General features: G+C 56.3%; 1 protein-coding gene across 2 annotated transcripts in view; it reads left to right on the plus strand.

The window, feature by feature from the left end:
• HIP1 (huntingtin interacting protein 1) overlaps positions 1-26289 on the plus strand; it is a 96913-nt gene that overhangs the window by 57743 nt on the left and 12881 nt on the right. For both annotated transcript variants that reach the window (XM_051991896.1, XM_051991897.1), the window contains exons 2-18: positions 2174-2237; positions 6317-6459; positions 6642-6698; positions 8654-8734; positions 11655-11731; positions 12042-12103; positions 17227-17367; positions 17838-17895; positions 21061-21136; positions 21225-21368; positions 21554-21654; positions 22130-22202; positions 22686-22869; positions 23207-23295; positions 23813-23929; positions 24692-24793; positions 26122-26265. In XM_051991896.1, coding sequence (XP_051847856.1) covers positions 2174-2237; positions 6317-6459; positions 6642-6698; positions 8654-8734; positions 11655-11731; positions 12042-12103; positions 17227-17367; positions 17838-17895; positions 21061-21136; positions 21225-21368; positions 21554-21654; positions 22130-22202; positions 22686-22869; positions 23207-23295; positions 23813-23929; positions 24692-24793; positions 26122-26265 — 1713 coding nt within the window. The remainder of the gene's footprint in view (positions 1-2173; positions 2238-6316; positions 6460-6641; positions 6699-8653; positions 8735-11654; positions 11732-12041; positions 12104-17226; positions 17368-17837; positions 17896-21060; positions 21137-21224; positions 21369-21553; positions 21655-22129; positions 22203-22685; positions 22870-23206; positions 23296-23812; positions 23930-24691; positions 24794-26121; positions 26266-26289) is intronic.

The following is a 26289-nucleotide window of genomic DNA, read 5'->3' on the forward strand; positions in this document are numbered from 1 at the left end:
GTAGAGTCAGGAAGGCCCCCGCTTGGCCCCCAAAAAGCTTCTCTCACCTATTCGATGCTGGCAGAGCTGCGGGGAAACAGGCCCTTTCTGTCCACTCTCGGTGACAAGCCGGGACCAGAGCCGTCCGGCAGGTCAGAAGGGGAGCCACCATCTGGTCATCCCCTTTGATCCAGGCAGGCTGTCGCTGTGTCCTGGGGACGCCACTGAAGGGGGAAAGGGCTTAACTGTGCAAAAGCATCCGAAGTGGCTTCATGTGGGGACGGGGGACTCTGGGAAGCCCTGTTTCAGGCTTGGGGACTGGCCGGGGAAATCGTTATGCATTAGCAATTAAAGTTGCTCTGAGAGTCATAAAGCACTGTCTCAGCAGGATCTCATTTGACCCTCACAGTAATCTATGCTCTTATTATCTCCATTTTACAGACCAGGAGGCTGAGGTAGGTTACATAGGGTGCTTGGGAGGTCAACAAGCTTGCAGTAGCATTTTATTTTCCCAATTATATGTTATGATAGTTTTCAGCATTCATTTTTGTAAGAATTGAGTTCCAAAAAGGTTTTTTCTCCCTCACCTCCCCCTTCCCAAGGCAGCAAGCGATCTGATGTAGGTTATACACGTATAATCATTTTAAAGATATTTCCAGATTAGTCATGTTGTAAAAGAAAAATCAGAACAAAAGGGAAAAAATCCTGAGAAAAAGAAAAGCATAAGCCCCCCCAAAAAGAAAAAAAGGTGAAAATAAACTTTGATCCGGATTCCGTCCCCGTGGTTCTCTCTGGACGCGGATGGCGTTTTTATCCCGCGTCTGCCGTAATCGTCTTGGGTCACTGTATTGTCGAGGAGAGCCACGGCTGCCCTAACCGACCCTCAGGTAATTTAGCTGTTCTCGTATATGGCGTTTTCCTTCGCTTCCCTCAGCCTCAGCTCAGGGGGGTCTTTCCAGGCTTTTCTGCTCATCCTTTCTTATAAAACAATAAAACTGCGTCGCGTTCATCTGCCGTGACTGATTCAGCCATTCCCCGGCTCATGGGGGGATGATGGGGGCGGCGGCTGAGTCGAACGAGAGGCCGGCAGTAAACCCTCCCACAAGCATTTATTAAGCACCTACTATGCTCCAAGCCTGGTCCGAGCCCCCAGCACATTGTAGGTGCTTAATAACTTGACCTGAGTCCACTTGGCCACCGAGCTGCCATCACCTCACTGGTCTGAACAATTGGAGGGAAGAGTGGGGAAGGAGCCTGTGATGTCATTGAGGAAGGGGGCTCTTCCCCCCGCTGCCTCGGACACTGAGGGGGCAGTGACCTGAGTCACAGCCGGCGTGCGGCAGAGGCGGGATTTGAACTCGGGTCTCCCCGATTCTGAGGCTCCCTCAGGACATAAGGCTGACCAGACCATGGGCCGCACGATTTCGTTTCTGGGAGTTAATTGTGTAAACACCTCTGCCCCAAACCAAGCGTTAGTCCAGGGGCCCAGCCGCCAGCTCGAGGCCCTGGGGCCGGAGGGTGAGTGGGGTGCTCGGGCCCCAGGCTCCTTATCTGTAAGGGCTGAGCTGGGCGGTTTCTGGGGGTCCTTCCTCGTGGGGTAAATGGTCACAGGGGACAGAAGGGCCCAGCACGTATTAAAACTTTTATGGACAAGGTAGGCCGCGGACCCCCTTTCCCAGGCCAAGGGGACTGGCTGAAGGCAGCTCTGGGGCCCACGGGGCGGTCAGGACAGGCTTCCTGGAAGCAGCGGCTTGGGCCAAGGGCAGGGAGGGCCGGGCGGTGGGTTCTCCATAAATGAGCAGCTCCCAGACTGCTTGGGGGGACGGGAGGGGGCGGCCTCTGCCTCCCGCCCTTCCTGCCTCTTCCTTCTGCCCCCAGAGAAATAATGTTTCCCTGGAGAATGAAAAGCTTCTCTTTGTGGCCTTTTTTAATTGCCGTGTTGTTGTGCCGAGGGAATGAGTGGCAGGCCGGGGCGGGCAGCTGAGCCCAACAAGAGGCTGGCAGTAAATCCCTCCGAGCACCAGAGCCAGCTGGCCCGGGGGCCCAGCCCCTCTCCCAGTTCCCCTCCCCCAGCGCCACCCAGGGGCCCAGGGTCAGGGAGGTGAGGGCCCACAGGGGACAGGGATGGGGGGGTCGGGACTCCCCCGGGCCCCCTCACTCATCTCACCCCCCTTCTCTGCTGTTTGTTTTTCAGACGGTCAGCATCAATAAAGCTATTAATACCCAGGAAGTGGCTGTGAAGGAGAAACACGCCAGGAATATCCTTTTGGACATTGCCCTGATAGATGGGACCCCACAGTGGGAAGTGGGAGCAGGGGAGGGGCCTTAGCCTGGAGACCCCCCCCCCGGTTTGGGGGGCAGTATGAGGGCATTCTGATTGGAGACCTCCTGCCCGATCTGGGGGACTATGATGTGGGGGAGGGGCCTTCTGTCTAGAGACCCTCCCTCCCGGTTTAGGGGTCTACGAGGCAGGAGAGAGCACTTCTCACGATTGGGTCTAGTCCTTACGAGGCTTAAAGTGCTTCAATTTATAGATTCTAGTGTAACTCCCCTGCCCCAAATTACCCATGATCCCGGCAGCCCCCTGGCATCTGCCTTCCCACCTTATCTCTGAGCTGGAGAGATTTTAAGTAACTTTCCATCGAGTTATTTAGGGCCTAGAAGAAATGCTTGGTCACCTTTTCAAGGCCACTGGTCTGAAGGTGAGCTCTCCGACCCTGCCCTTGTCCTTAAGTCTGACCGCACTGACCACACGCTGGGTACAACAATAGCTTGTGGCTCCCTTGAAGGGCTCTGCCTTGCAGGATTAGGAGGCAAAAAGCCCGGAGGAGGCTTCACTTAAGAAAGGATGATCTCTAGTCGTTCTGAAGGGCTCCTGGAGGCTTGTTTGGGGATCCACGCTTATTTAAGGGGACCTTTAGAAAGCACAACAATGCCAGAAAGGGGGAGGGAAAGACCCCCCCAAACAGGAACCAGTGAAGGCTTGAGTGGGGGCACGTAGAGGCTCCTACCAAGTTGGCAAAGGGAGCCAACATCCTCGGGTGCGCCCGCCAGCATCCTCGGGCCGGGGTAGACGGCATCCCCAGCAGACAGAAGTCGTGGCTGCACGTCCACAAGAAACAACCCGGGAGAGAAGTAGATATCAGAAGCCCTGAAAGGAGACTGTCTGAGCGACTGAAACAGGCTTTGTGGGGCCAGGTCCGACCCACGGAAGGGTCTGCGAGGGGAGAACAGTGGGGAGAGGCGAGGGACCGTCTGGGAGGGCACTGCTGCTGTTCTGAGGACCCCACATGGGCCTAGTCCTGCTTCAGACCATCCTGAATTAGGATGAGGGAGAAAAAGCTTCCTGACTCAGCCAGGAAAAATCACTCCGAGCCGGGAGGAACAGCCAAAGCTTCCTGGTGTCAGCTGTGCTGAAACAGCACGGCCTTCCCCACCAAAGCGCCCCCCCCCCAAGTGCTGTCCAGCCCTCCCCCCGGAGACCTTCAGTCACCCAAGGCGGCCATTCCGGGAGGAACGCTTGCCTTACCACGGAGCCTGAAACTGTCTACAGCCCATCGTAGCACTTCCGGCCAAGCAGAGCAGACCTAACTCCTCACCACCTGACAGGACCCGCCTCCCCCTGATGTGGGTTCTTTCCAGGATGCACCTCGGCCCGTCCGCGCCTGTCCATCCGTGCCGCTTGACCATCCTCCCCTCATTTCACTGTGGTAGCGGGAGACCCACACAGCGCGCTGGGGGCCTTCCTCCCATTCTATGCCCGTCTGCCGCGTGGGCCGCCCGGCAGTGACCCTTATTTAGGCTCAGGTGCCGGGACAGCGCTCGGCTCGCCCCCCATCCCTCCCCTTGTGACTCCCTGCCTCTTCCAGACCGAGCCGTGAGCATCCCTGTCCCCAGCCCATGTTCCTTCACCTTTGATGGCGCCTTCTGCGCCGCCCCAGATTCACAGCTCGCATTTATAAAGGTTTGCAGAGCCCTTCCCAGGTATGATCTCATTTGCTCCTCACAATAACCAGGGGTGGGGAGGTAGGTAATGCACTCCCTCCCATCCGGGCCTTCGCCATTGCCCTCTGGCAGTGATAATTCTCCATTCTTGAGCCACTCTAGTGTCCTATCAGTCACAGCCATGTAACACCAGCCGAGGGATAGAATATAATATAAAGGTGGACTTTTGTCTCTCTAAGGGGCCCTGGGTTTTTTAAAAATATTTTAAAAGACATTGAAATTATCCAGAGACAGACTAGTTCACTCTCCTCCTACTGAGTTCTGGGCCTTGGAGAGAGACAGACAGACAGATAGACAGGCAGATAAAGAAAGAAAGGAAGAGAGAGAGATGGAGGGAAGGAGGGAGGAAGGAAGGAAGAAAAGGTAGATAAGAATGGATAGGTATAGATAGATGATAGGAAGAAAAGGAAGGAAGGAAGGAAGAGAGAGAGAGAGAGAGAAAGAAAGAAAGAAAGAAAGAAAGAAAGAAAAGAATAGACAGGTTGATGAATGGATAGATGATAGACAGAGAGGAGATGGATGGATGGATCTATTTAGATAGATAGATATAGATAGATGAATGTATAGATGAATAGATAAGTAGATGTATAAAGCTGGATGGATGAATGAAAATATAAGTTAATATAGATAGATAAAAGATGGATGGAAAGATGAAAATAAAGATAGGTAAATAGATGAATGGATATAGATAGATGGAAGGATGAATGAAAAGATAGATGAATGTAAATAGCTAATGGATGGATGATGAATAAATAGATGAAAAGATAGATAGATGAATGGATAGACAGATGAATCAATATAGATACAAAGATAAATGGATGAAAAGAGATAGCCACATGAAAAGGTAGATAAATGAGATGGATAGAAAGATAAGTAGATGGATGAGGAGATGACAGGGATAGAGACAATGAGAGATAAATAGATAAGATAGCTAGCTGGAGGGTGACAGATAATAGATGTTAGAGAGAAAGCTGATCAGTGACTGATAGAGAAGTTCTATAGCAGGGATTGTTAACCTTTTTGTGGTGTCGTGGACACCCTTGGCAGTCTTTTGAAGCCTATGGGCCTTTTATCAGAATCATGTTTTTAAATATATAAAATCAAATACGTGGGATTACAAGGGTAATCAATTGTATTGAAAGTTATCGAAATGCTTTCTAAAAAGCAAGTTCTGAGACTGCTCATCATGGCGCTCCCCCATAATCCCTCTGACTGGGGAAGCCGAAGTTGGCAGCAGATTATGGGAATTCTCCTTCACCTTGGGCACTGCATTCGAGCCCTTCCATGCCAGTGACAGGCACTCACGGCAGGGGACACTGCAACCTTTTTCTCCTTACTGGTCAGAAATCAGACCCAGAAGAGCCGTTTCCCTTATAGTTTCCTCCACCTTTTGAGGAATCAATCATGAAATCAAGTCGAGGCCTCGGTCGGGGCTCCGTGTTTGTTGCGAGCACCCCTAAAGCCACCTTTCCCCTTTGGGGGATGCACCCAACACCTGGACGTAGGAGTCCAAGGGACGGGTCTGGAGAGGGAGAGCTTGCGGGGGAGCAGCGGCAGGGCCGGTCCACATGCTTGAGTGAGCCTTCCCGGGCCATGTAGCGGCAAGGACGCTGGGTTAACTCAGACAGCGTGACTTTGAATCCCAGCTGGGCTAATTTCTCCCTAAATAACCTTGAGCGAGAGGCTTCCCAGCTTCCTGGGGCCTTCTCTTCCTCGTCTCTAAAATGAAAGGCCTGGATTGTTTTATTTCTAAGTGATCCTGCGGTCCCTCCTCATTCAAAGATCTTGAAAACTTTTAGCTGAGAGCAGCAGCAGCAGCAGCAAGAAGCCGTTTTCAGTCACCTAACTCTGTGGCTCAGAGAACATCGCCCGGACCGGATCCTTGCCGAGGACTGTCACCTGGAGCGGACGCCCTAAACCGGACGGGGATTTTGATGTTCTGGACGTCAGTGTGTGTTTGCAGGCCCGGGGCAGCAGGACGGAGCTTGCCCTGTCAGGACTTATTGAAAATCAGAGGGGGGAGCCCCAGGTGTCCCGTTTGCCCGCAGGACAGGTGCTTTTGTGAGCTCTGCTCGCCTCAGCTTAGGAAGGCTCATGGAAGAAGGGAGGCATCAGGATTGGGGAAGGCTGGACATTCTCAGTACCAGTGGCTGGAGAGTGAAACCCAAGGGAGTGAAGAAAGGGCCTCCTGGGCAGGGGGCCTGCAGAAGAAAGCATTTTGGAGGATAAGAAGGGGCCCTAATGAGGGGCTGTGGGGTAACCATGACCCCTCATAACCGCGAGGTAGGTGCGGGCTAAGTCACATGCTCATTTTCCTTAACATCCCCCTCACCGTGCATCCTGGGAACCCACCATGAGAAAGGGGCTCAGACCTTCTGGTCTGTGGTGAACCGTCTGCCCCTCTCCAGCAACGCCGTGCTCTGCTGGAAGTTTTGCCATGTGTTCCACAAACTCCTCCGAGATGGGCACCCCAACGTGAGTCACTAGGGTCTGGGCCTGGGAGGGGGGAGGGAAACAGCCCCCCGCCTCTCAGGCGTCCCCCGGCCCCAGGCCGGTGCTGTCCTGGCTGTCCCCATTCATGGTGCTGAGTGCCCTCTTCCCCTGGTCCTTGGGCTGCCCACCCTCGGTCTGTTCAAAGCCTTTTCTTTTCTCCCCAGGTCCTGAAAGACTCCCTGAGATACAAAAATGAGTTAAGCGACATGAGCAGGATGTGGGTGAGTTTGAGGGCCTTTGGGGCGGGGGCCTTCTTTTAAAAACTATTTATTTTCTGTCTTTCCCATCTCTTCTCTTCCCTACTGGGGGAAAAAAAAGGAAAAACCTTTGCAATAGACACGGCGAAGCAGAACAAATGCCCACAGTGGCCCCTTGGCTGCATCTCGAGAACAGGCCTCTGCCTGGATGGGAGCAGGGACGCTTGGGCCTGAGTCCTAGCCCTGCTGTTAGAAGGTGGGAAGGCCCAGGAGGAGAGAAGGAATTCCCCCTGCCGGAAAAGCCGAAGCGCTCTCCTGTGGAAGGGGGACTAGTCCCGTCCTTCCGGAGACAGGCCGGGAACGGAGCTCATGCTTGCCGAGGGGCCTGCTGGCTCCGGGGAGGACGCCGGTCCTCCTAACGGAAGGGGGTCTCCATGCCGCGGGATGAGCACTCGGCTGCTGGGGGGGTTCCTAGCCAGGCACATGCTGTGTTGGAGGGGCCGTTTTCCCCCCTGCAGTTAAGTAAAACATTCCCATGTTACCATTTTACACAAGAAGACTCTCATTAAAGGGAGGGAAGAAAAATGAAAGAGAGCACGGCTCCGTCCGCAGTCAGCAGTATCAGTCCTTTCTCTGGAGGGACAGTCAGCTCCTTCACGACCCTTTGGGATTGTCTCGGCTCGTTGCGTCGCTGGCAAGAGCCGGACCCTTCACGATTCTGCATCGGGCAGGGCTGCTGACTCTGCCCAGCGACCTCCTGCTCCTGCTCACTTCCCTCAGCATCAGCGCCCTGAGGTCTTCCCTGCTGGTCGTTTCTTACCGCCCCTAGTGCGCGATCACAGTCCGGCACAGTAAACAGCCGCTTCCCCTTCCCCAGTTACTGGGCATCCCTGTGATTTCCAGCTCTTTAGCTGTAAGTATTTTTGCACAAACCGGGCCCCCCTTCCTTGGGGGGTGTCTGGGATACAGACTTAGCAGCGGCGGCGCCGGATGCCCGGCCCTCTGGGCTCAGTGCCAGGCGGCTCTCGGAATAACTGGATCAGTTCACAACTCCCATCAACAATGCGTCAGCGTCCCACTTTTCCCACAGCCCCCTCCAACGTTTCCCTTTTTTGCCGCTCTGATGCTGTGAGTTGTCTTAATCTGCATTTCTCGGGCAGCAGGGATTCAGAGCATTTTCCTTGACTATAGAATTCTTTGTCTGAAAACTGCCTGGTCTAAGGGACTTCCATGCGCACAGCCTGAGAGGCCGCGAGCCCCCGAGGGCAGGGCCTGCTTCCCTTCAGTCCTGGGCCTTTTCTGTTGGTTGTGGGCCAGAGCATCCCCCTTCTTCCTCATTCACCACCACGTCACCCCCCACCTGAGCCCCTTGTCTCATCGTGCGTCGGGAGGCAGCATGGCCGCCTTTTCCCTCCCTTCATGTTAAAAGCTGAAGACGTTCTTCTGCTTGACTTCCTCCAACTGCAGCCTGGCTCCTGCCGGCTCCGGCCCGGCTCCGGCCCGGCTCCTGCCCAGCTCCGGTCCGGCTCCTGCCTGGCTCCGGCCTGGCTCCGGCCCGGCTCCGGTCTGGGCTCCGGCCCTTAGGGGTTGTTCAGGGCTCAGGCTTCAGAAGGCTTGACCAGGCCGGACCGTAGCAGACTGGGCCTGGCTTTCCTAGAAGGGGACTTGTCGCGTGGCTGCTCCGGGCCTAGGCTAACGTTTGGTCTTTGGCTAAGAACGATTCTCATTCCCGGGATGCTCTTTTCACAATGCTTTCCAGCTTCCCGAGAGCAGCCCCTCAGAAGCCAGGGTCCCCCTTCTCTCTGTAACGTGCCCCCGGGTTATGGCTCCTCTGGGCAGGGGACCCGGAGCCCTGCAGCAGGTACCTCGTTACGCAGTCTGAGGAGCTGGGTTCAAATCCTCCCTCTGACTCTTCCTCATCTGTATGCCCCTGGTTCCTTTCTTCCGGGCCTGAATCTGGCTCTCTCCTTTCTCGGCAGGGTCACCTGAGCGAGGGCTACGGACAGCTTTGCAGCATCTACCTCCGCCTGCTGAGAACCAAGATGGAGTACCACACCAAGGTGAGCCTCCCCGCCCTCTCCCCGGGGGGGCTGCAGCATGGCCCGGCTGGCGGGGGGCCGCCTCCGCTTCCCACCCGGGGGGGGCCCTCTCCCTTTGGGACTTGGGAAAGACAGATGCCTTTTGGGACTGAGTGGGAGTCCTCAGGAGAAGGGGGGAGTGAAATGAAGAGGTCCCAGGTAGAGAAGAAACGTTTTGAAATAACTGACGGGACCTCAACGTTTCTGTCTCCAAATGTGCCCGAAAGGCAGGAAAGTGATGGAGCAGGAAGAGGGCCGCAAAAGGGCGGCTTGGGGGGCCCAGGCAGGTCAGCGAGCCCCTCGGGCTCTGTAAAAAGGGGACTTGGACCAGTCGAGCCCTCAGATGGTCCAGCAGGACGCCTCCCCCTGACCTCCTCCCTGGCCCGACAACAAAGACCTTCCTTCGTCATTCGTGGCTCGGGCGCCCCGCAGCTGCAGAGGGCCCTCCTGATGGGGGGCGCGAGGTGATCCAGAAGGGAGAAGCCCCTCAGAGAGCTGTTTCACGAATCACGCGTTGGGACAGCAGACTGCCTCGCACAAGAGGGATGGACTGAGCCCCTGGGAGGCGAAGTCCCACGCTGCCCCGGCTCAGCTGCCCACAGTGTTTGTGTGACGGAGGCCTGGGCTGGTGAGAGCTGGCACCCGCGGGCGCCCCACCCCGGCACCTTTAGTCAGACAGGCAGTAGGCATTGATTAGGCTCCCACTGTGTGCGGGCACTGTGCTAAGGCCAGGATACAAAGGACACGGATGGATGGATGGATATAAATACATAAACTATAAAGGGACAGTGTCTGACTTCTTGGAATGCACAGTCTAATTAGTGAGGGAGATGATGAGCAAAGCGATATATGCAGGAAGGACAAATGGGAAACACTGCACAGAGAGAAGGCCCAAGCCCAAGGGCGTCAGGGAAGGCTTCCTGGAGGAGGGGGCCTTATAGCTGGGCCTGAAGGAGCCCGGGAGGCCGAGGTGAAGAGAGAGAGGACAGCCGGAGAGAGCGCTCAGAGATCGGAGACGGGAGAAGCAGCCGGAGCCAGGTCCCTGGATTGCAGGGTTCATGCTGGGCATGGAGGGGAGATGTAAGAAGATGGCCTCCTGCCTCCAGCCTCGCCCCTCACCCATCCGCTCTCCAACCCAGTTGGCAAACTCTCCCGGAACACAGAGCAGCCCGGTCCCTCCTGGCCCCTGAGCTCAGCTCCCTCCAGCCCCCCTCAGCGTCCGGGGCCGAGGCCTTTCCTGGTCGCACCACCGCTCCCCTTCTGTTCTTTCACGTCGTCCCAGTCCTGCCGGTTTCCTCTGCGTGGCCGTGGCACCAGCAGCCCCCCAGTGGGAAGCTCGCTTCTCACTGCCTCCTCTGAAGCACACTACGGACCCCCTTTCCCCCCAGGATGAACCACTAAGTCTTGGAACAAGGACCCTCCATCGCTCCTTCTGCGTGCAGGCCTGGGGGCTGCTCCTCGGTGCATCGGGAAGCCGGTCGTGACTGGCTGACCATCCGGGTCCTGTGGGGAACGTCAGTGAGGACCCCCTGAAGTCGTTAGCCCTGGAAACTAGACATCCCCGTTCCCACGAACACAATACATTGTTGAGAGAACTGCACGTTGGCCGGATCCGTTGGAGGAAGCGCAATAGGGCAACACTAATCATATCTACGGACGCCGTTCAGGGGGTCGGACCCCAAAGTCAGTTAGAAGGGAGCAAAGACCCATTTGTACAAAAGCACTGTTTTTAATACCAAAAACAAACCTGAGAAGGGCCTCGTTAGTGTCAGGGAACGACTGCCCGGAGCCGAACATACACAGTAACCGAACAGCGTCGCACAAACAGCCCAGAGGCAGCCAGGGCCCCAGAGCCCTCCGGGCCCGTGGGGAGCCCCAAATGGAGCACGGCAGGAAACCGAGGCGCGGCGTGATCGCCAGCGTGTCGGAGGCGGTGTTGCCCTGTCGCTAGTCAGGAGCCAGGAGCTTTGCTTTGTGTAAGAATCTCTGCTCCTTCCACTCTTTGGGAGGCCCGGGGCCCAGGCCGGAGGCCGCCGACATAGGGAGCGCCCCTTGGGGACGCTCCTCCTGCCAGCGACTGCTGACAATGACGGCTGCCAGGGGGTGCCGGGGCAGGTCTCCCCGACTCGGAGGCACTGGATCCCACCGCCCGCCCAGCCTCCCCAAGGAGAGAGCCCCGCGCGGGGAGCACGGCTGATGGATGAGTCTCCGAAAACTGTTCCTTTAGGATTAGGAAGTAACCGCATGACTTCCCACGGCGCACCGGCTTTCCCAGTCACGGGTTGGCAGGTTTCCATTCAGAACCCGCTCCCACAAGCAGGAGGATGAGGAGCGACAGCCTCGGAGCAGAACTTGCAGGGGGCAATAACCTGATAATCCTCAAAATACCATCTCATTTGATTCGCTCAAGATCCCTGGCAGAGATGGGTGATCATTGTCCCCATTTTTCAGACGAGGAACCTGAGGCAGAGCGGGGAAAGTGGCTCGCTCTGGGAGTTTCTGAGGCGGGGTCTTCCTGAGCCTGAGACCCCCTCCCAGCAAGCTGCCTCAGTCAGCTGCTCTGAGCTCCCACAGTCCTCCGCTCTGCTCCGTCGGTGCAGACCTGGGGGAGTTGGGCACGTTCACAAGCTCTTTCTCCCGGCTTCGGTTTCTCACGCGGTTTCGCAGCTTTCGGAAGAGTCAGATGAGGTGGGGAGCAGCTTTCTCGTGGGCAATGGAGGAGAGACTGTGCCTCTAATAATAGAGTGGATCTTCTCCCTGGTGAATGTGTTCCAAGAAAGGGTCTCCAGGTGGGGCGCCCCCTGGGGCTCTCACAGACCCCTTTCTTGGCCCGGGAGCCTTCACCAGTCTCGACCCCCGCTCAGGACAGGACAGAGCTGACCCTCTGCTTGCTCCCTTGCAGAACCCCCGCTTCCCAGGCAACCTGCAGATGAGCGACCGGCAGCTGGACGAGGCAGGAGAGAGCGATGTCAACAACTTGTAAGTGGCCGTCCCTCCTCCCTGAGCTCCTGGCTCCTCCTGATACGGGCTGGCGTGTGCTTGTGGGGCCCGCTCCGCCCAGGATCCTGCAAGGGGGGGGGGGGCAGCTTCAGGACTGGCCCTTGCAGTAGGAGGGGGCCTGGGGGTCACGCTCAGAGCCCCTCCCACCGCCCCGCTTCCTTCCAGGCCACAGAGTGGTCTCGGCCCCCTTTATTCCGATCCCACCGCGAGGTGCGGGAGGGGACCCTGGGAGGCGGGCAGGGGAAGGCAAGAGAAAGACTCTCCGGGGCCCCTCTTTTCTCTGCTCCAGTTTCCAGCTCACGGTGGAGATGTTCGACTACCTGGAGTGTGAGCTGAACCTCTTCCAGACGGGTGAGTGGCCCTTCTTCCATCCTGTCCCAGCCCAACCCCGGCTCTGGTCCTGCCCGCGCCGGCTCCACGTCCGGCCAGGCCCTGAGGAAGGGCGTCCGAGGCGTCCCGAAGCCCAGCCAGAGGCCACAGGCGTGGCCGGTTCCCCAGGCCTGGGAACGGTGGCTTGGTACCTATCTGTCTCCGGCCAGCGCCGGCCCCGGTCCCAGTCCTCCTGGTGCCCTGGCGGTCCCCGGGCAGTCCTGTGGGCACAGCTGGTGAATCTCCCCCCGGCTCCTTCCCTTGGAGTGGAGGCCCCTCCGGGCAGGGACTGTCCTGCTTGTATTTAAATCCCCGGCACTTTGCCCGGTGCCCGGCCAGTCTGGAATAAGGGGTTTAATCTGTCAGGGCAGATCTCGGTCGCACGGCCAGCGTTTGTCAGTGCTTGCAGCCAGGGGCTGTGCCCGGTGCTGAGGGCAAAGGGGAGAATGCCTGCCCTCAGAAAGCTTCCAATCCAACACGAGTGGGCGCACGGAACAGGGCCAGGGGGGCACAAGCAGACCAGTCAGCCACCACTTATCAAGGGCCAGGGACTCCTCAGAGCATACAGAGAGCCAAGGAACCGGCCCCTGTGCTCCTGGGCTTCCGGAGGGGGGCTGGGAACGCGGCAGCTCCTTGGGGGGAGGGTCTCCCTCTCCCCATTCAGTGGGAACCGTTGGTCGCATTGCTGTGGGTGCTTTGAGCCGCTCAGGACACTCACTCGCCTTTCGGCACTTCCCCAATTGCCCTCGAAAGGAAGTAACAGCTTCCTCGACACTTCCTCCCCTTCCCTGGAGGAGTGACCAAGGCAGGAAGAACTTTCTAATAATGAGGTGGCTTTCACAACGGGATGAGCCACTGAGTGCAGAGATTGCTGCCGGAGTCCCTGAGGGGGGTCCCGTGATCACGTGCCAGGGGATCTCCTGAAGGGAGGGGGCATTGCGGGGGAGACTAACTGACTTCTCATCTCCCCTATAATCCGTTCAATCTGTTAAGGCATTTGTTAACTGTCAGATATTCACCGTGCTGACCCAGAGACCCAAAGGGGAACAGCCCCTCCCCTCAAGGACTTCACATTCGGGGGTGGAGAGGAGGAAAACAGGATGTCCATGTGTATAGATAGAAAAAAAAGTCTGGGGGGGGAGGGGGACAGCTAGGTGGGGCAGTGGTTAGAGCACCAGCCCTGAAATCAGGAGGACTTGAGTTCAAATCTGGCCTCAGACACTTAACACTTCCTGGCTGTGTGATCCTGGGCAAATCACTTAACCCCAATTACATCAGGAAAAAAAGATAGAAAGAAAGAAAGGAAGGAAAAGGAAAGAAAGGAAAAAGAGAGAGAAAGAAAAAAGAGAAAAGGAGAGGAAAAAAAAGGAGAGAAGTCTGAGAGCATTGGGGGGACTCAGGTAGCTGGAGAGATCAGGAGAAGCTCCAGATAGAAGCTTAGAAGAGATTGAGAGATTCTCAAAGGCAGGAACAGGGAGGGAGCGCATGCTGTGAGTCACCGTGAGTCCAGTAGCACACTCATCCCCATCCACCCCGACCTTGCACCTCCCTGTGACCTAGCAGGTGGCAAAATCTTCCCGCAGCCTTGGCCTGTCACTTCAATGCAGGATGTGAGAGAAAAACACCAGACATCAGATGCCTGGAAGATGAACTAAAAAGGAAGTCGGTCAGCTTAACTTTATTTAGCAGGATCCTGGGAAAGTGTCAGAGAAGTTCCTTTGGAGCCGAAGCACTTTTTCCAGCCCCTCTGGCTCTCGTTTAGATCTGGGTAAAGCTTGGGGCTCCCCAGGCGGAGAGACCACACGTGAAAAAGACATGGCGGGCCCGGAGAGAAAACAAAACAAACCTCCAGACGTTTGCCTTGGATGCAGCGTCTTCCAGTGATCTGCACTAATGGATGGCTCAACACCCATTTAGATTTTGCTCTGAAGTGTGTTTTTGTCCTGACAATGTATGTGGGTGTGTTTGATGTTCTGGGGATTTACTTCTGGCCAGATAATTCGAGAATTATTCAAGAAGAGCCGAGAGGCTCCTTCTGCCGAATGAGAGCTTATTAAGCACTTACCATGTGCCGGATACTGTGCTAGGCCCTGGAGATGTTCTTTGTAAAAAATCCACAGTCCCTGCTCTCAAGGCGTTTGCATTCTGATAGGAGAAAACACACAAGGGGTGAAGAAAGGGGGGGGGGCATCTGGCAGCAGGCAGGTGTAGGATGGCCGGGATGGGATGAAGCGAAGTTGGGGGTCCAGGAGCAGTCAGGGCACAAGAAGGGCTAACTGGCCCACGCTCAGCCAGCAGTTCCATAGGGTGGACCATTCAGCAGGAGCTCTAGAGAGAAGCAGACTGACTTCCTGCCCTGGGGCTGGGATGGTGGATCTGAAGTCCCAAGGATGGAATCTAGGGCTCAGGCCCAGGGGAGAGGCGGAAGGAGCAGGTCAAAGGTGACAGATGGAGAGTCAGATGGCAGACGGGATGTAACGCTGTGATATAGTCCAGGTGTCCAGGCCAGCCCAGAGATAAAGGGGGCTAAGTAACATCTTTACACTTGCCATCTTTGTCTACACTGCCTGTCATTTTGCCTTACACATTCGGAGTACTTCAGTGAAATGTTTAACAGGGGTTAAAAGGCTTCCTCTTCCCAGCGCTTGCTGGTCTCTCAATACATGGGGAATAAGGGAAGCCAAAGACAGTGATCCTTGGAGTCATCAGCCATGGTTGGTGCTCTCCTTGTTTCCATGGTCAGTACCCAGCTGCCCCTTTCTTATTATATCATTGATTGGCAGTCAAGACAGCCCTTCCATCTTGTGAGTGGCCCCACCACGGACCCCAAAGGATCCCTTTCTGGCTTTTTAGGCTAACATACCTCAATCTGATTTTCAAGTTTAAAAGCCAAAAGACTCTTGAGAATGAGTAGAACTGTTTTCGAGCTGTCCACTGGCTGTCACCGAATCCTACTTAAGCCAGTTGCCCTTAACCTCCCAGGGAACCTAGGTGGTATCCTTTCCACCTTTGCCATGGTCCTTCCCATCTTTGCCATGGTCCTTCCACCTCTGCCATGGTCTTTCCACTTTTGCCATGGTCCTTCCACCTCTTCCGTGGTCCTTCCACCTTTGCCGTGGTCCTTTCCACCTTTGTCATGGTCCTTCCCACCTTTGCCATGGTCTTTTCCACCTCTGCCGTGGTCCTTCCTACCTTTGCTGTGGTCCTTTCCACCTTTGCCGTGGTCCTTCCCACTCTTTGCCGTGGTCCTTTCCACCTTTGCCGGCCTAACTCCTGGTCTCAAGAATGCTCTTCTGTAAAGTGCTTTGTCCATCCAGGGTTCTACTGAGCATGTTTTTGAGTCAGTCAGTGAATCAGTGCTCATGGGATGCCTACAGTGGTACTGTGGCGATAAGAGCAGATGCACAAGGCACTATTGAAAGCCACAGTCTTGTCTCAGAGAACTTACGGTCTGTTGGGGAACATGAGAAATAAATGGGGAAAAAAAAAAAAAAAAAAAAAAAAACAATGCACATCCTTATGTGGTATCTCATCATGGCAGGAGCTTCCTCAAGACTGCGCTGGGCCCTCTGCTCTGCTCCAAAGGCTTTGGGTCTGGAGCCAGTGATAGAATGGTCCTTTGGGCCAGCCTTGCTAAACCAGGAGAGATTCAGCTCATCTCTGCTATCAAATTAACATGGGTATTCCTTGCAAGCCCTCCATGCCCTCTGGCCTCGTGAGGTTATGGTTTTTCCCTCCTATCTTCCCACAAATCTTCTGGCCAATGTGCCAGACGCCTTCTTTTCTGCAAAAGGGGGTCCTAAGTAGGGCTACATGAACCAACTCCCAAAGGCTTGTGTGTAAGATGTCAAGTGCTTTGTTAATTTGAATAGGAAAAAATCCAACTTAATTTTCACTAAAATTTACTAACGCTTCAATTATAATTTAAAAAAACCAAAACCTGATTTTGAGAAGGGGGTCCATAGGTTTCATCAAAGGGGTCTAGGACATGCAAAAAAGTTAAGAACGCTTCTAGAATCTTCTGATATTGTACCTGATATGCTTCTCTTTGGCAAATATTTGCTAATAAGAAGCAAAGGTAAAAATAAAAATAAAATGAGATAATATAGCCTACAGTTAAAAGAGCCCTGGCCTGACTTATTGAGTAAGCTATTTATGCCCCCAAATAGAAAAAAGATAAAAGAACAGACATTGACACAGAATACTACTGTTTCTTGGGATAATTTAACTATAAGTGTGAAGTCCAAAAAACTCTAGATGGAGACTGAATGTAAATCAACACATGCTATGTTCACTTTTTTTTCCCTTGTTTTTTTTTTTTTTTTTGTCTCATAGTTTTTTCCCTTTTGTTCTGATTTTTCTCTTCCAATATGATTCATAAAGAAAAATGTATTTTAAAAATTAATGTACATGTATAACCAGAAAAAAAGAAAACAATAAAAAGGGGAGAAAAACCTAAAAACCACCTTGGCTAGCAAAACGCCAATGTCTTTGCCAAGTAGAAAGATCTGGCAAGTGGTAGAAATGGAAAGAAACATGACTAGAAAAGGCAAAGAAACAGAATCTAAGAGTTAAAAACAACTCTAAAATTGTGAGAGTCCTTGGGAGGAAGAACTAGGTTTAAAGTAGAAGATGGGAAATTAAAATGGGACATGTCTTGGATCTTACCCTCATTGGATACATTGGAGATGGTTTTTACACTTGTTGATCTGAAGTGCATTTCAATTTTTTATTATATTAGAAAACGTCAGTTCCTGAAAGGCAGCTACTATTACGTTTTTGTTTCTGGGTCTCCGATACCTAGCCCCATACCTGTCACACAGTAGGTACTTGAAATCCAGAGAAGTTGGGGACCGCAAATGATGGCCTTCTCAGTTGCTGTGTCTTCCCATCAGGTGGGGACTTCTCGGAGATGTCTGTCTCCCCTCTCCTAAGCAGAAGGATCACGTCTCTTTTCTCTCCCTACGTATCTGCCCACAGCAGCCTTTGGGGACACGCAGAGTCCCCATCAGGAGGCCCACTGCCCCTCAGACCCCTGCTCTGCCTTCTGTCCCTCGTGCCCCTCTGGGGGTTGCCTCACCCATCTCTCTCTCCTTCCTTTCTAGTGTTCAGCTCCTTGGACATGTCCCGCTCTGTATCGGTGACGACGGCGGGCCAGTGCCGCCTGGCCCCCCTGATCCAGGTCATTCTGGACTGCAGCCACCTGTATGATTACACTGTCAAGCTGCTCTTCAAACTCCACTCCTGTGAGTACCACCAGCCTAGGTCCATCACCGGAGGGGGGGAGCCCCTTATCAACAGATTCCCTTGTTCCCTCCTTCCCTAATAAACATCTAGAGGTCAGTTCAAAGTACCCCAGGAGAACCTGAAGCCAGAGCTTAAAGGCCCTTAGAGAGACCCCAGAGCCCAAGGAGGCCCCAGCAGATCCCTTCCCGAGTCACCGGGGTTTAGGTTCAAGGTAGAAAGTGGGAGGGGGAGCGGAAGAGAGACGCTGCTTCTCCATCTCCGTGTCCTGCCAAGATCAGGACCGGAAAAAGGTGGCTCTCTCAACATCGTTATCCTGCCCAACCTGGACTCAAGAGGTGCCCAGGCTATCCTGTGGCAGCAATGGCTCCGTAGAGAATGGAGTTATCCAGGCTCTCATCCCATTGCTTCCTCCTGTTCTCTCGGTCCAGCCTTCCCTTTTCTGACTCTTTTTCTTTCCCCTCTCCCCCAGGTCTTCCTGCTGACACTCTCCAGGGCCATCGAGACCGCTTCATGGAACAGTTCAAGAAGTAAGTGTCCTCATGAGCATGGCCTTCCAAGGCCAGCCCTCCCGGCCAGACCAGGTCAGTGTTATGAGTACATTTTACAGAGAAAAGTCAGGAAGAGAAACTTGTGGAGTCTCTGTGGAGAGCCTCGTAGCAGCTTGCAGACAAAACCAGAAAAATAGCCATCCCTTCTGACTCAGGCGTCTGGCCAAAGGAAACTGCCCTGAATGTTTTTGTTTGTTTGTTTGTTTTTTGGCTGAGGCAATTGGGGTTAAGTGACTTGCCCAGTCACACAGCCAGGAAGTGTTAAATGTCTGAAGCCAGATTTGAACTCAAAGTACTCCTGACTTCAGGGCTGGTGCTCTGTCTGCTGTACCACCCAGCTGCCCCATGTGTTTTGTTTTTATAAAGCCCTTTCTTAAGTCCAGGTAGGAGGGTTGTGATGAGGGAGAAGGTGGCAGCCAAGTGATGGCTGCTCAGAGGAAAGCAGAGCGGGCACTTCCTCTCCATAGTCCCCTTTCAGAGGCTTAACACTGGGCAGGTCCCTTTAATGCTGCTGAGACTCAGTTTCCTCATCCAGAAAATAAAGGAATGGCACTAGGTGACCTTGGATCCTTTCTATCTCTAGTTTTGAGATTGTAGGATCTCAGAAGTTTTTGCGGCAGCATTATTTATAATTGCAAAAATATTAGAAGCCACCTGTTGGGCAATGGTTATGTAAATTGTGCCACATGGGTCACTCCCTCCATACCACAACTTTCCCCATCACAGTTTCAATATATCTCAGAGAGGCATAAATGGGAACTTGGAAGGAGTTTGGTGGAGACTACAGACTACATAGAAAGGCCAGCAGAGGACACAGAAAAATTAGAAACTCACAAATATGTATGTATAATCTATAATATCAACATATTTTCTCTTTTTATACCATAATAATTCAGACTTTTCCTATAATATGAAGGGAGGGGAAAAAATTTTACACAGATTTTCCAGATGGCAGAGGTGCTTTCCTCCACCCCCAATGTGAAAAGGATAGCTGTACTGTTCAATCACCCTATTTATAAGCCTATATTGGGTTATGGCATTGGAGATTCAGAGATAAAATTGAACTGGCTCCTGCCCTCAGGGAGCTTAGATTCTGCAATGTAATCAAATGCTGGGATGTGATTAAAACCAGGCAGGGATAAGGAATTTAAAGAAATCTGGGGAAACCTTGAGGAGATTTCTAGAAGGAAAAAGCAGAACAGAGCACACTCTAACCATGACCAGCAATTTTAATTAGTTGAATTGTTGCTTAATATTACATTTTAAATTAATCTCTTCTTTTAAAAAGTTAGAGGAAGTATCCAGGTGCTACAAGCAAGGGGAAGGATTAGACTGAGGTCTCAAAGGAGACAAGCAGCTAGATAATGCAAGGTCAGAAGTCAGGGGAACCTGAGTTCAAATCCAGCCTTAGATATTTATGAGCTCCATGGCTCTGGACAAGTCACTTCCACCTGTCTGCCTCAGTTTCCTCATCTGTAAAATGAGCTGGAGGAGGAAATGGCAGACCACTCCGGTATCTGGGCCAAGAACACCCCACGTGGGGTCACAGAGAGTCAGACACGACTGAACAACAATGAAATTAAAGGAAACAGAGGGGTTCAGAAGACCCAGCGCTCTGTGCTCTGCTAGCTGCTCATCTCCTTTAGCTTTTGCATATGTCTGCGTGGGAGAGCCTCAGCACAGACTGCTGGGGAGTGAGCGTGCCAGTCTTTGGGGAGACCCTCAAAGCAGCCGTGGAGAACGGCTCCTTAGGAGGTTAATGGAGTTTTAGGGCCTTCCACGGAACTGATGGAGACTCAGCAAGCTCCTCTGGAGTATTCAGGGAAAAGTAAAATTGTGTTGGAGAGTGAGTGGATTGTCCCATTTCCCCACCCAAGCCCTCCCAGGCTTCTTTTCAATCCCCTCAGGAATAATCCGAGGCGCAGGCAGTCCTGGCAAGCTCTCTGAAAATGCAGAAGGGACATGAGCCCGTGAGCCCGACCTCACGCTTGGGCACATTCGCCCAAGAACGAGCCGAGAGCGTTCTTGTAGACCCGGGCCTGAGGGAGCGGAGGCCGGGTTCAGAGTCACCCCCTGGTTTGCCTGTTCTGTTTGACAGCCCCGTAAATGGTCTGTTTAACCGTCGGACATTACTGACTTACTAAATCCTAAAAGCCCAGCCCGGGGCTCTCTTTCCTGAACGTTAAATACTAGTAGCTTATGAGAACGGAAGAGTCCGACGCCTCCTTCCTGATGCGGGCCCCCACATCTCTCTTCCTCTGCCCCAGCGTTTGGCTGCCTAGTGTGTCCCCCAGCCCTTGAGAAGGAGGAAGGTAGCACAGACGCGGATTTGATGCTTTTTGAGGTGTTAGGAGAATTGATTGGGAAGGTTTGGAGAGTCCACGGGCCCTGGTCAATGGGGCTGAACCAGAGAGGATGCTGAGCTCCAGATGGGCCGCGGATTTGCCGTTTTACTGGGGGCCTGGGGCTCTCGCCTTCCCGAGTCACCGGGGTTTGGGTTCCAGGTAGAAAGTGGGAGGGGGAGTGGAAGAGAGACGCTGCTTCTCCATCTCAGTGTCCTGCCAAGATCGGGACCGGAAAAAGGACTGCAGATGGCCCCACTTAAACAATCTGTAATAATTTAATAATAAATAACGTAATAGGATAATAAATAAGGGGAGGGAGACATAGCATGGCGTTTCTTTACCTTAGGAGCCGCATATAACCAATTCTCCTTTATCTTCTTGTGATCTCTCTTTCTTCGTTATTTCTTAAATTAAATGAAAGGGTTTCCCCACTGTACCCCCCCCCGGCACCGTGGCTGCTTCCAGGCCCCCCCCCCAGCTCAGGAAGTACAACCTTTTTTAAAATCACCGTAGGCCCAGTGTAACCACGGAGGTAAACCCGATGCAAAACAAAAGCCGCGTCCCTCCCAGACGGGACAGATAAAGGTCGTTTTCAGATTCTTCTCCTGTCTGAGAATCTCGGGGCTGCTGGAGACCCTGTGCCAGGGAACCGGCTGCAGTGACCCTGCCCCCACTGGCATCACAATTGGACACGATGACATAGAGAGAGCCCCCTCCCCAGCACCTCCCTTCAGCATGGGGAGGGCCCACGAGGAAGCTGCCTTTCTGCCTTGCCCATGGGCTGTCTTTCCTCCGCTAGGTTGAAAGATCTCTTCTACCGTTCCAGCAACCTGCAGTACTTCAAGCGGCTCATCCAAATCCCCCAGCTTCCCGAGGTAGGCCGCCCTTGGCCCTGGGGAACCCCGGGGCCCTCTGGGACGGGAGGGGAGGAGCCGGGTCTTGAGTTCGAGTCTCCCCCTTCAGAACCCCCCCAACTTCCTGCGGGCCTCAGCCTTGTCAGAACACATCAGCCCCGTGGTGGTCATCCCGGTGGAGGCTTCGTCCCCCGACAGCGAGCCCGTCCTAGAGAAAGATGACCTCATGGAAATGGACGCCACCTCTCAGCAGGTGAGGGCCTCGCCCTGGCACCGAAGGTCGGTCCCTGTTTCAGGCCCTGGGAGGGGATGGGAGAGAGAGGAGGGGGCCGGGGCTGGGGGGGCCAAGCTCCTTCCTGACCCTGAACAGATGGCAAGGAAACGCACGTCCCTCCCCCGCCCGGCGTGACCCCGCTCCGTTCTCTCCCGGCCCCGCAGAATTTCTTTGACAACAAGTTTGACGACATCTTCGGCAGCTCGTTCAGCAGCGACCCCTTCAACTTCAACAGCCAGAATGGCATGCGGGGCAGAGAAAAGAAGTGAGCGGCAGGAAGCGGGGGCCCGTAAGGGCGGGGGGCTCATCGGCGGCGCCCAGCCCTCTCCCCGAGCAGCCTCCTCGGGGACATTAGCTAGTCCAGCCCCGCCATTTCACTGCCCGGGAAGCTGGGGGCAGACGGGCTAAGTGCCCCGGCCAGTGCTGGCGACTCCTGAAACGGGCAGAGCCGGGGGCCGCAAGCCCAAGTTCTGTTCCCTCCCATCCTTGTCTCCGGCCCACACGGACCAAGCGCGGCAGCCTTTGGGCTCCGGCCCGCCCCCCGGGCCTTGCCCCCCCCCCCCGGGCCTTGCCCCCCCCCCCCGGGCCTTGCTCCCCGGCCCCCCCCCCAGAGGTCCCTGAGGCGGAACAGCCCCTCCACACTGTGCGGGGGCCTGGCTGCCAGGCCCTCGGGGCGCCCTCCGTCAGAGAGAGCCGGGAGCCAAGGAGGCGGAAGCAGCCTTTCTGGCCCTTGTTCGCAGGGACACCTTAATCGATCATCTGTACCGGGAGATCGATGGCCTGAAGAAGGAGCTTGAGAACATCAAGGCCGAGGTAGGAGAGGCCCGTTTGCTCCCTTTCCCCTCCCCCCGCTGACGAACTCATGTCTGTTGAAAGCCCTCGATGGAGCCCCTCCCCCTGCTGCCCACACCCCCCTAGGGCTTCCTGCCCGGCAGTGAGGGTCCCCCCCCCCCGCCACTGAAAAGAGCAGTGGGACCCTGCGCCCCCCCCTCGGGGGGAACATCCTTTGGTTTCTGCTTTTAGAGCCCACCTTGCCTTCCCCATTCCGGGTCCCCGGCCCAGCGTCTGATTCCCAGCACTCCACTGTTTCTTGCCCCCGCCTGCCCATGGGCACGGCTCCCCAGCCCCCCAGGTGCCGGATGCTTTGGCCGGCTTAGCCGCCATGGGAGCAGCTCCTCGGGAAGGCCCCGGCTCTGTGGCTCTGATTAACGCTGGCAGCCCCCCCTTCCCCCCCCCCCCTCCTCGCGGGCTGTCCGACAGTGCCGGGGGGGCTCACCCTTCTCCCCGCCGGCCCAGAAACACCTGGCGGTCCTGCAGCTGAAGGGTCGCATCAGCGAGCTGGAGGCCGAGCTGGCCGAGCAGCGACACCTGCGGCAGCAGGCGGCCGACGAGAGCGAGTTCCTGCGGGCCGAGCTGGACGAGCTCAACAAGAAGCGGGAAGACACCGAGAAAGCCCAGAGGAGCCTCACCGAGATAGAGAGTGAGAGAGCGGCCTGGGGAGGGGGCCGGGGGGCTGTGAGGGAGGGAGTCATGGGGGAGGGGGGCTGCAAGGGGGGAGGGGACCAGGGGACCGTGGGGGAGGGGGCCGGGGGACCGTGGGGGAGGGGGCCAGGGAGCCATGGGGGAGGGGGCTAGGGGACCAAGGGGGGAGGGGGACCCGGGGATCAGGCCGGGAACAAGTCACCCCAAGCTGGGAGGGGGTTGCAGATGGATGTGGGTTGGAGAAGACGGCCTTTGGGCCAGAGACCCTTTGTCCCCGGGGAGGGCGAGGGGTCCTGGGCTAGCCCAGGCCTTCACCGCGGCCCTTAACCTTGCAGAGAAAGCCCAGACGAACGAGCAGCGCTACAGCAAGCTGAAGGAGAAGTACACTGAGCTGGTGCAGAACCATGCTGACCTGCTGCGGAAGGTGGGCCCTCCAGACCCGCCGTCTCCCCGGGGGGCCCGACCCTCCCCCCGCCACCGCACGGCCAGAGCCCACCAGGGAGGGGGTCCCGTGTTCCACGGCGGCAGCTCCCAGTCACGGGCGGGGGGGCAGCGGGCCGGGCACAGACTCGGGGTCGGAGCCTTCTCTCGATCCTGGCCAGGTCACTCAGGTTCTCGGGGCCTCGGTTTTGCAGGAGCTTGAGCTGGCAGCCTGGCTCCAGGTCCCCCCGAACAGCCCAGGCCGCCACGCTGGGCGCCTGCGCAGCCTCCTCCTGAGTCTTGTTCAGCGGGAACAGTCGGGGGCCCTGAGCCCCCCAAAAATCTGGCTTTCCAACTCCCTCCCGTCTGGGGCTTCGAGCCGGCCTGCTTGAATGCGTCACCATTTGTTTTCTTGCTGATAGTTGGGTCTTTTAGGAAGCCCCTGTTTCCCACGGGGACCGGGCCCGCGGAGGGAGGCGGACGGGGCGGGTCAGTGAGCCGGGGGCACCTTCCCCCCACAGAACGCCGAAGTGGCCAAACAGGTCACCGTGATGCGGCAGGCCCAGGCCGACCTGCAGCGGGAGAAGAAGGAGCTGGAGGACACCTTCCATCGGGCAAACGAGCAGGCCCAGCGCAAGGTGAGCTCGGGGCGGGGCCCGGGGAGGGGGATGGGCCCGGGGGAGAGGACGGGCCCGAGGGGGGCTCGGGGGAAGGGGAGAGGCCTGACGGGGGCCGGGGAGGGGGATGGGCCCGGGGAGGGGAGGGGACGGGCCCGGGGAGGGGACGGGATGGGCCTGACGGGGGCCGGGGGAGGGGACGGGCCTGAGGGGGGCCCGGGGAGGGGACGGGCGTCCCTCGCTATTGGAGGCTTTGGGGGCAATACTTTGGCCCTTGCCACTGGGCCCTTTGGGTAATACTTCATCCTTACTTTGAAGTAAGACTTTGAAAGATCATAGAAAATAAGCTAAGGGCAAGTCGGGCCTAATGGGGGAGGGAGGACTCCATTGGCTCTTGGGTCTGTAGGGAAACGGCAGGACGGGGTCTGGGGCTGAGAGAAGGACTTGGAGTAAGGAAGGGCCTGAGCCAAATGACTCACCCCCCAGTGCCCACTCTGTGCCAGGGCCCCGGGGGTACAAGGAAAAGGAACGGCGCAATCCCCCCTCCCGGGGAGTCGGAGGAAGACAAGGCCCGGGGGAAGTAAGGACTGCTCAGGGCTGAGGCGAAGGGCCCGAGCCTGGGAGCCCGGCCGGGCACGTGCTCAGGGACGGGGGCGCCCTGCCCCGGCTCTGTCTGCTCCCCCTGCAGACGCGGGACGTGGGAAGAACCCAGTTCTCCCGGGCTCCCTGCGGAGGGTGGGCTTCGGTCTGACTCACTCTAGACCCTCTCGCTGTGCCCCGCAGACACAAGAACAGACCGAGGTCCTGGAGACCTTAAAGCAAGAACTTGCCATCAGCAAACATGAGTTCCAAGTCCTCCAAGGCACCCTGGAAACCTCTGCCCAGGTAAACGAGGCTCCCCCTGCCCTTCTCGGGGCCTCTCCCTGGCGATCCGGGGCTGCCGCCGTGGCCGAAGTGCCCGGACCCCCCCCCCCCACAGCCACCCCGTGGTCTGTCCGGGCTCCCATCAAGCTCAGCCCACCCAAAGGCCGGGCCCTAAGGGAAGGTCCCAGGTCAGCCACCGGCCCGGGAAAGATCAGCTCCCAGGTGTGTGATGGCGGCAAAGGGAGACTCGGGGACCCGACGAGCATGGAGCCCCGCGGAGATCGGGCCCCTTGTGGTGTCGGCAGCTCTCCCGGGCTGTTCTTCCAGTTTTACTTTTTACAAGAAATGGCTCCGGGAAGGGGCGGCAGAGGGAAGCTCTGGGAAAGCAAAGAGAAAAGCGAAATGTCTGTAGCTCGCGCTTCTCTTGGGGGGCAGGAAGGGGAGGGGGGCAGCGCAGTCTGTTGCAAGCTCTCCTCCCAGTGTCCCCGGCCAGGGCCCAGCAGGTCCCTTTGCCCCCCAGCCTCAGTCTGTCGATGAAATGGGGATTGTGCCCCTTCCGGAGCGGGCTTTAGGAACCAAGCAGGTCACAGACCTGCCCCCAGAGCTTAAAGCCCCATGTAAAGGGCCCGCTCCATTCCTGGGGAGCTGGGTCAGAGACCTGACTAGGACCCCCGCTCCCCTGTCACCAAAGGCTGAGAGGAATCCAGCAAATTCCCCTGAGGAGGACCCTGCAGTCCCGGGGGCTGCCCCGGTGGCTCCCCCTCAGGAGACAGGAGAGCAGGCTGAAGGAAGCCTCGTGCCCCGGCCCAGGAGGCAGATCCGGGGTCCTATAAGCGGAGGCAGCCTCACCTTCCCCCCAGACACTTAGGCCTCTGACCCTTGATCTCCTGATCTGGGAGCTGGAGGACACAGAACTGGCCAGATACGGCTCCCTGGCGGTTAGGGAGCCTCAGAGCCCCGTGCAGAGGTGGCCGGAGAGCGGGCCCTGAGGCGGCTGGAGAGCGGGCAGCGGGCCCTGAGCCCTGAGGTGGCGGGTGGGGCGGCCGGAGAGCAGGTCCTGAGGTGGCCGGGTGGGGTGGCCGGAGAGCAGGTCCTGAGGCAGCCAGAGAGCGGGCAGCGGGCCCTGAGCCCTGAGGTGGCCGGAGAGTGGGCCCTGAGCCCTGAGGTGGCTGGGTGGGGCGGCCGGAGAGCAGGTCCTGAGCCCCCTCGGACCAGGTTCCCCAGCCCCCGTGCTGGCCTCCGTCTGCCCTCTCAGCAGACTTTCCTTTGCCAGTGAATCACAGAGAAGCAAAGGGCTGTGGGGTGAGCCGTGACCGGTGGCTTTTCCCTCCCCCACGTGGCTTCTGCAGGCAGAGGCAAAGTGGACCTTGCAGGTGGAAGGCCTGGAGCGGGAGCGGGCCAGCCTGGCCCAGATCGCCTCCCAGCGGTGCGAAGAAATCTCCTCCCTTCGGGGCCGCCTGGAGCAGACGCAGTCCGAGCTGACCACGGCACAGGCAAGCGGGAAAAGTGGGTCTGTG

Source organism: Antechinus flavipes, chromosome 4, assembly GCF_016432865.1.
Source record: "Antechinus flavipes isolate AdamAnt ecotype Samford, QLD, Australia chromosome 4, AdamAnt_v2, whole genome shotgun sequence".
Classification (NCBI taxonomy): domain Eukaryota; kingdom Metazoa; phylum Chordata; class Mammalia; order Dasyuromorphia; family Dasyuridae; genus Antechinus; species Antechinus flavipes.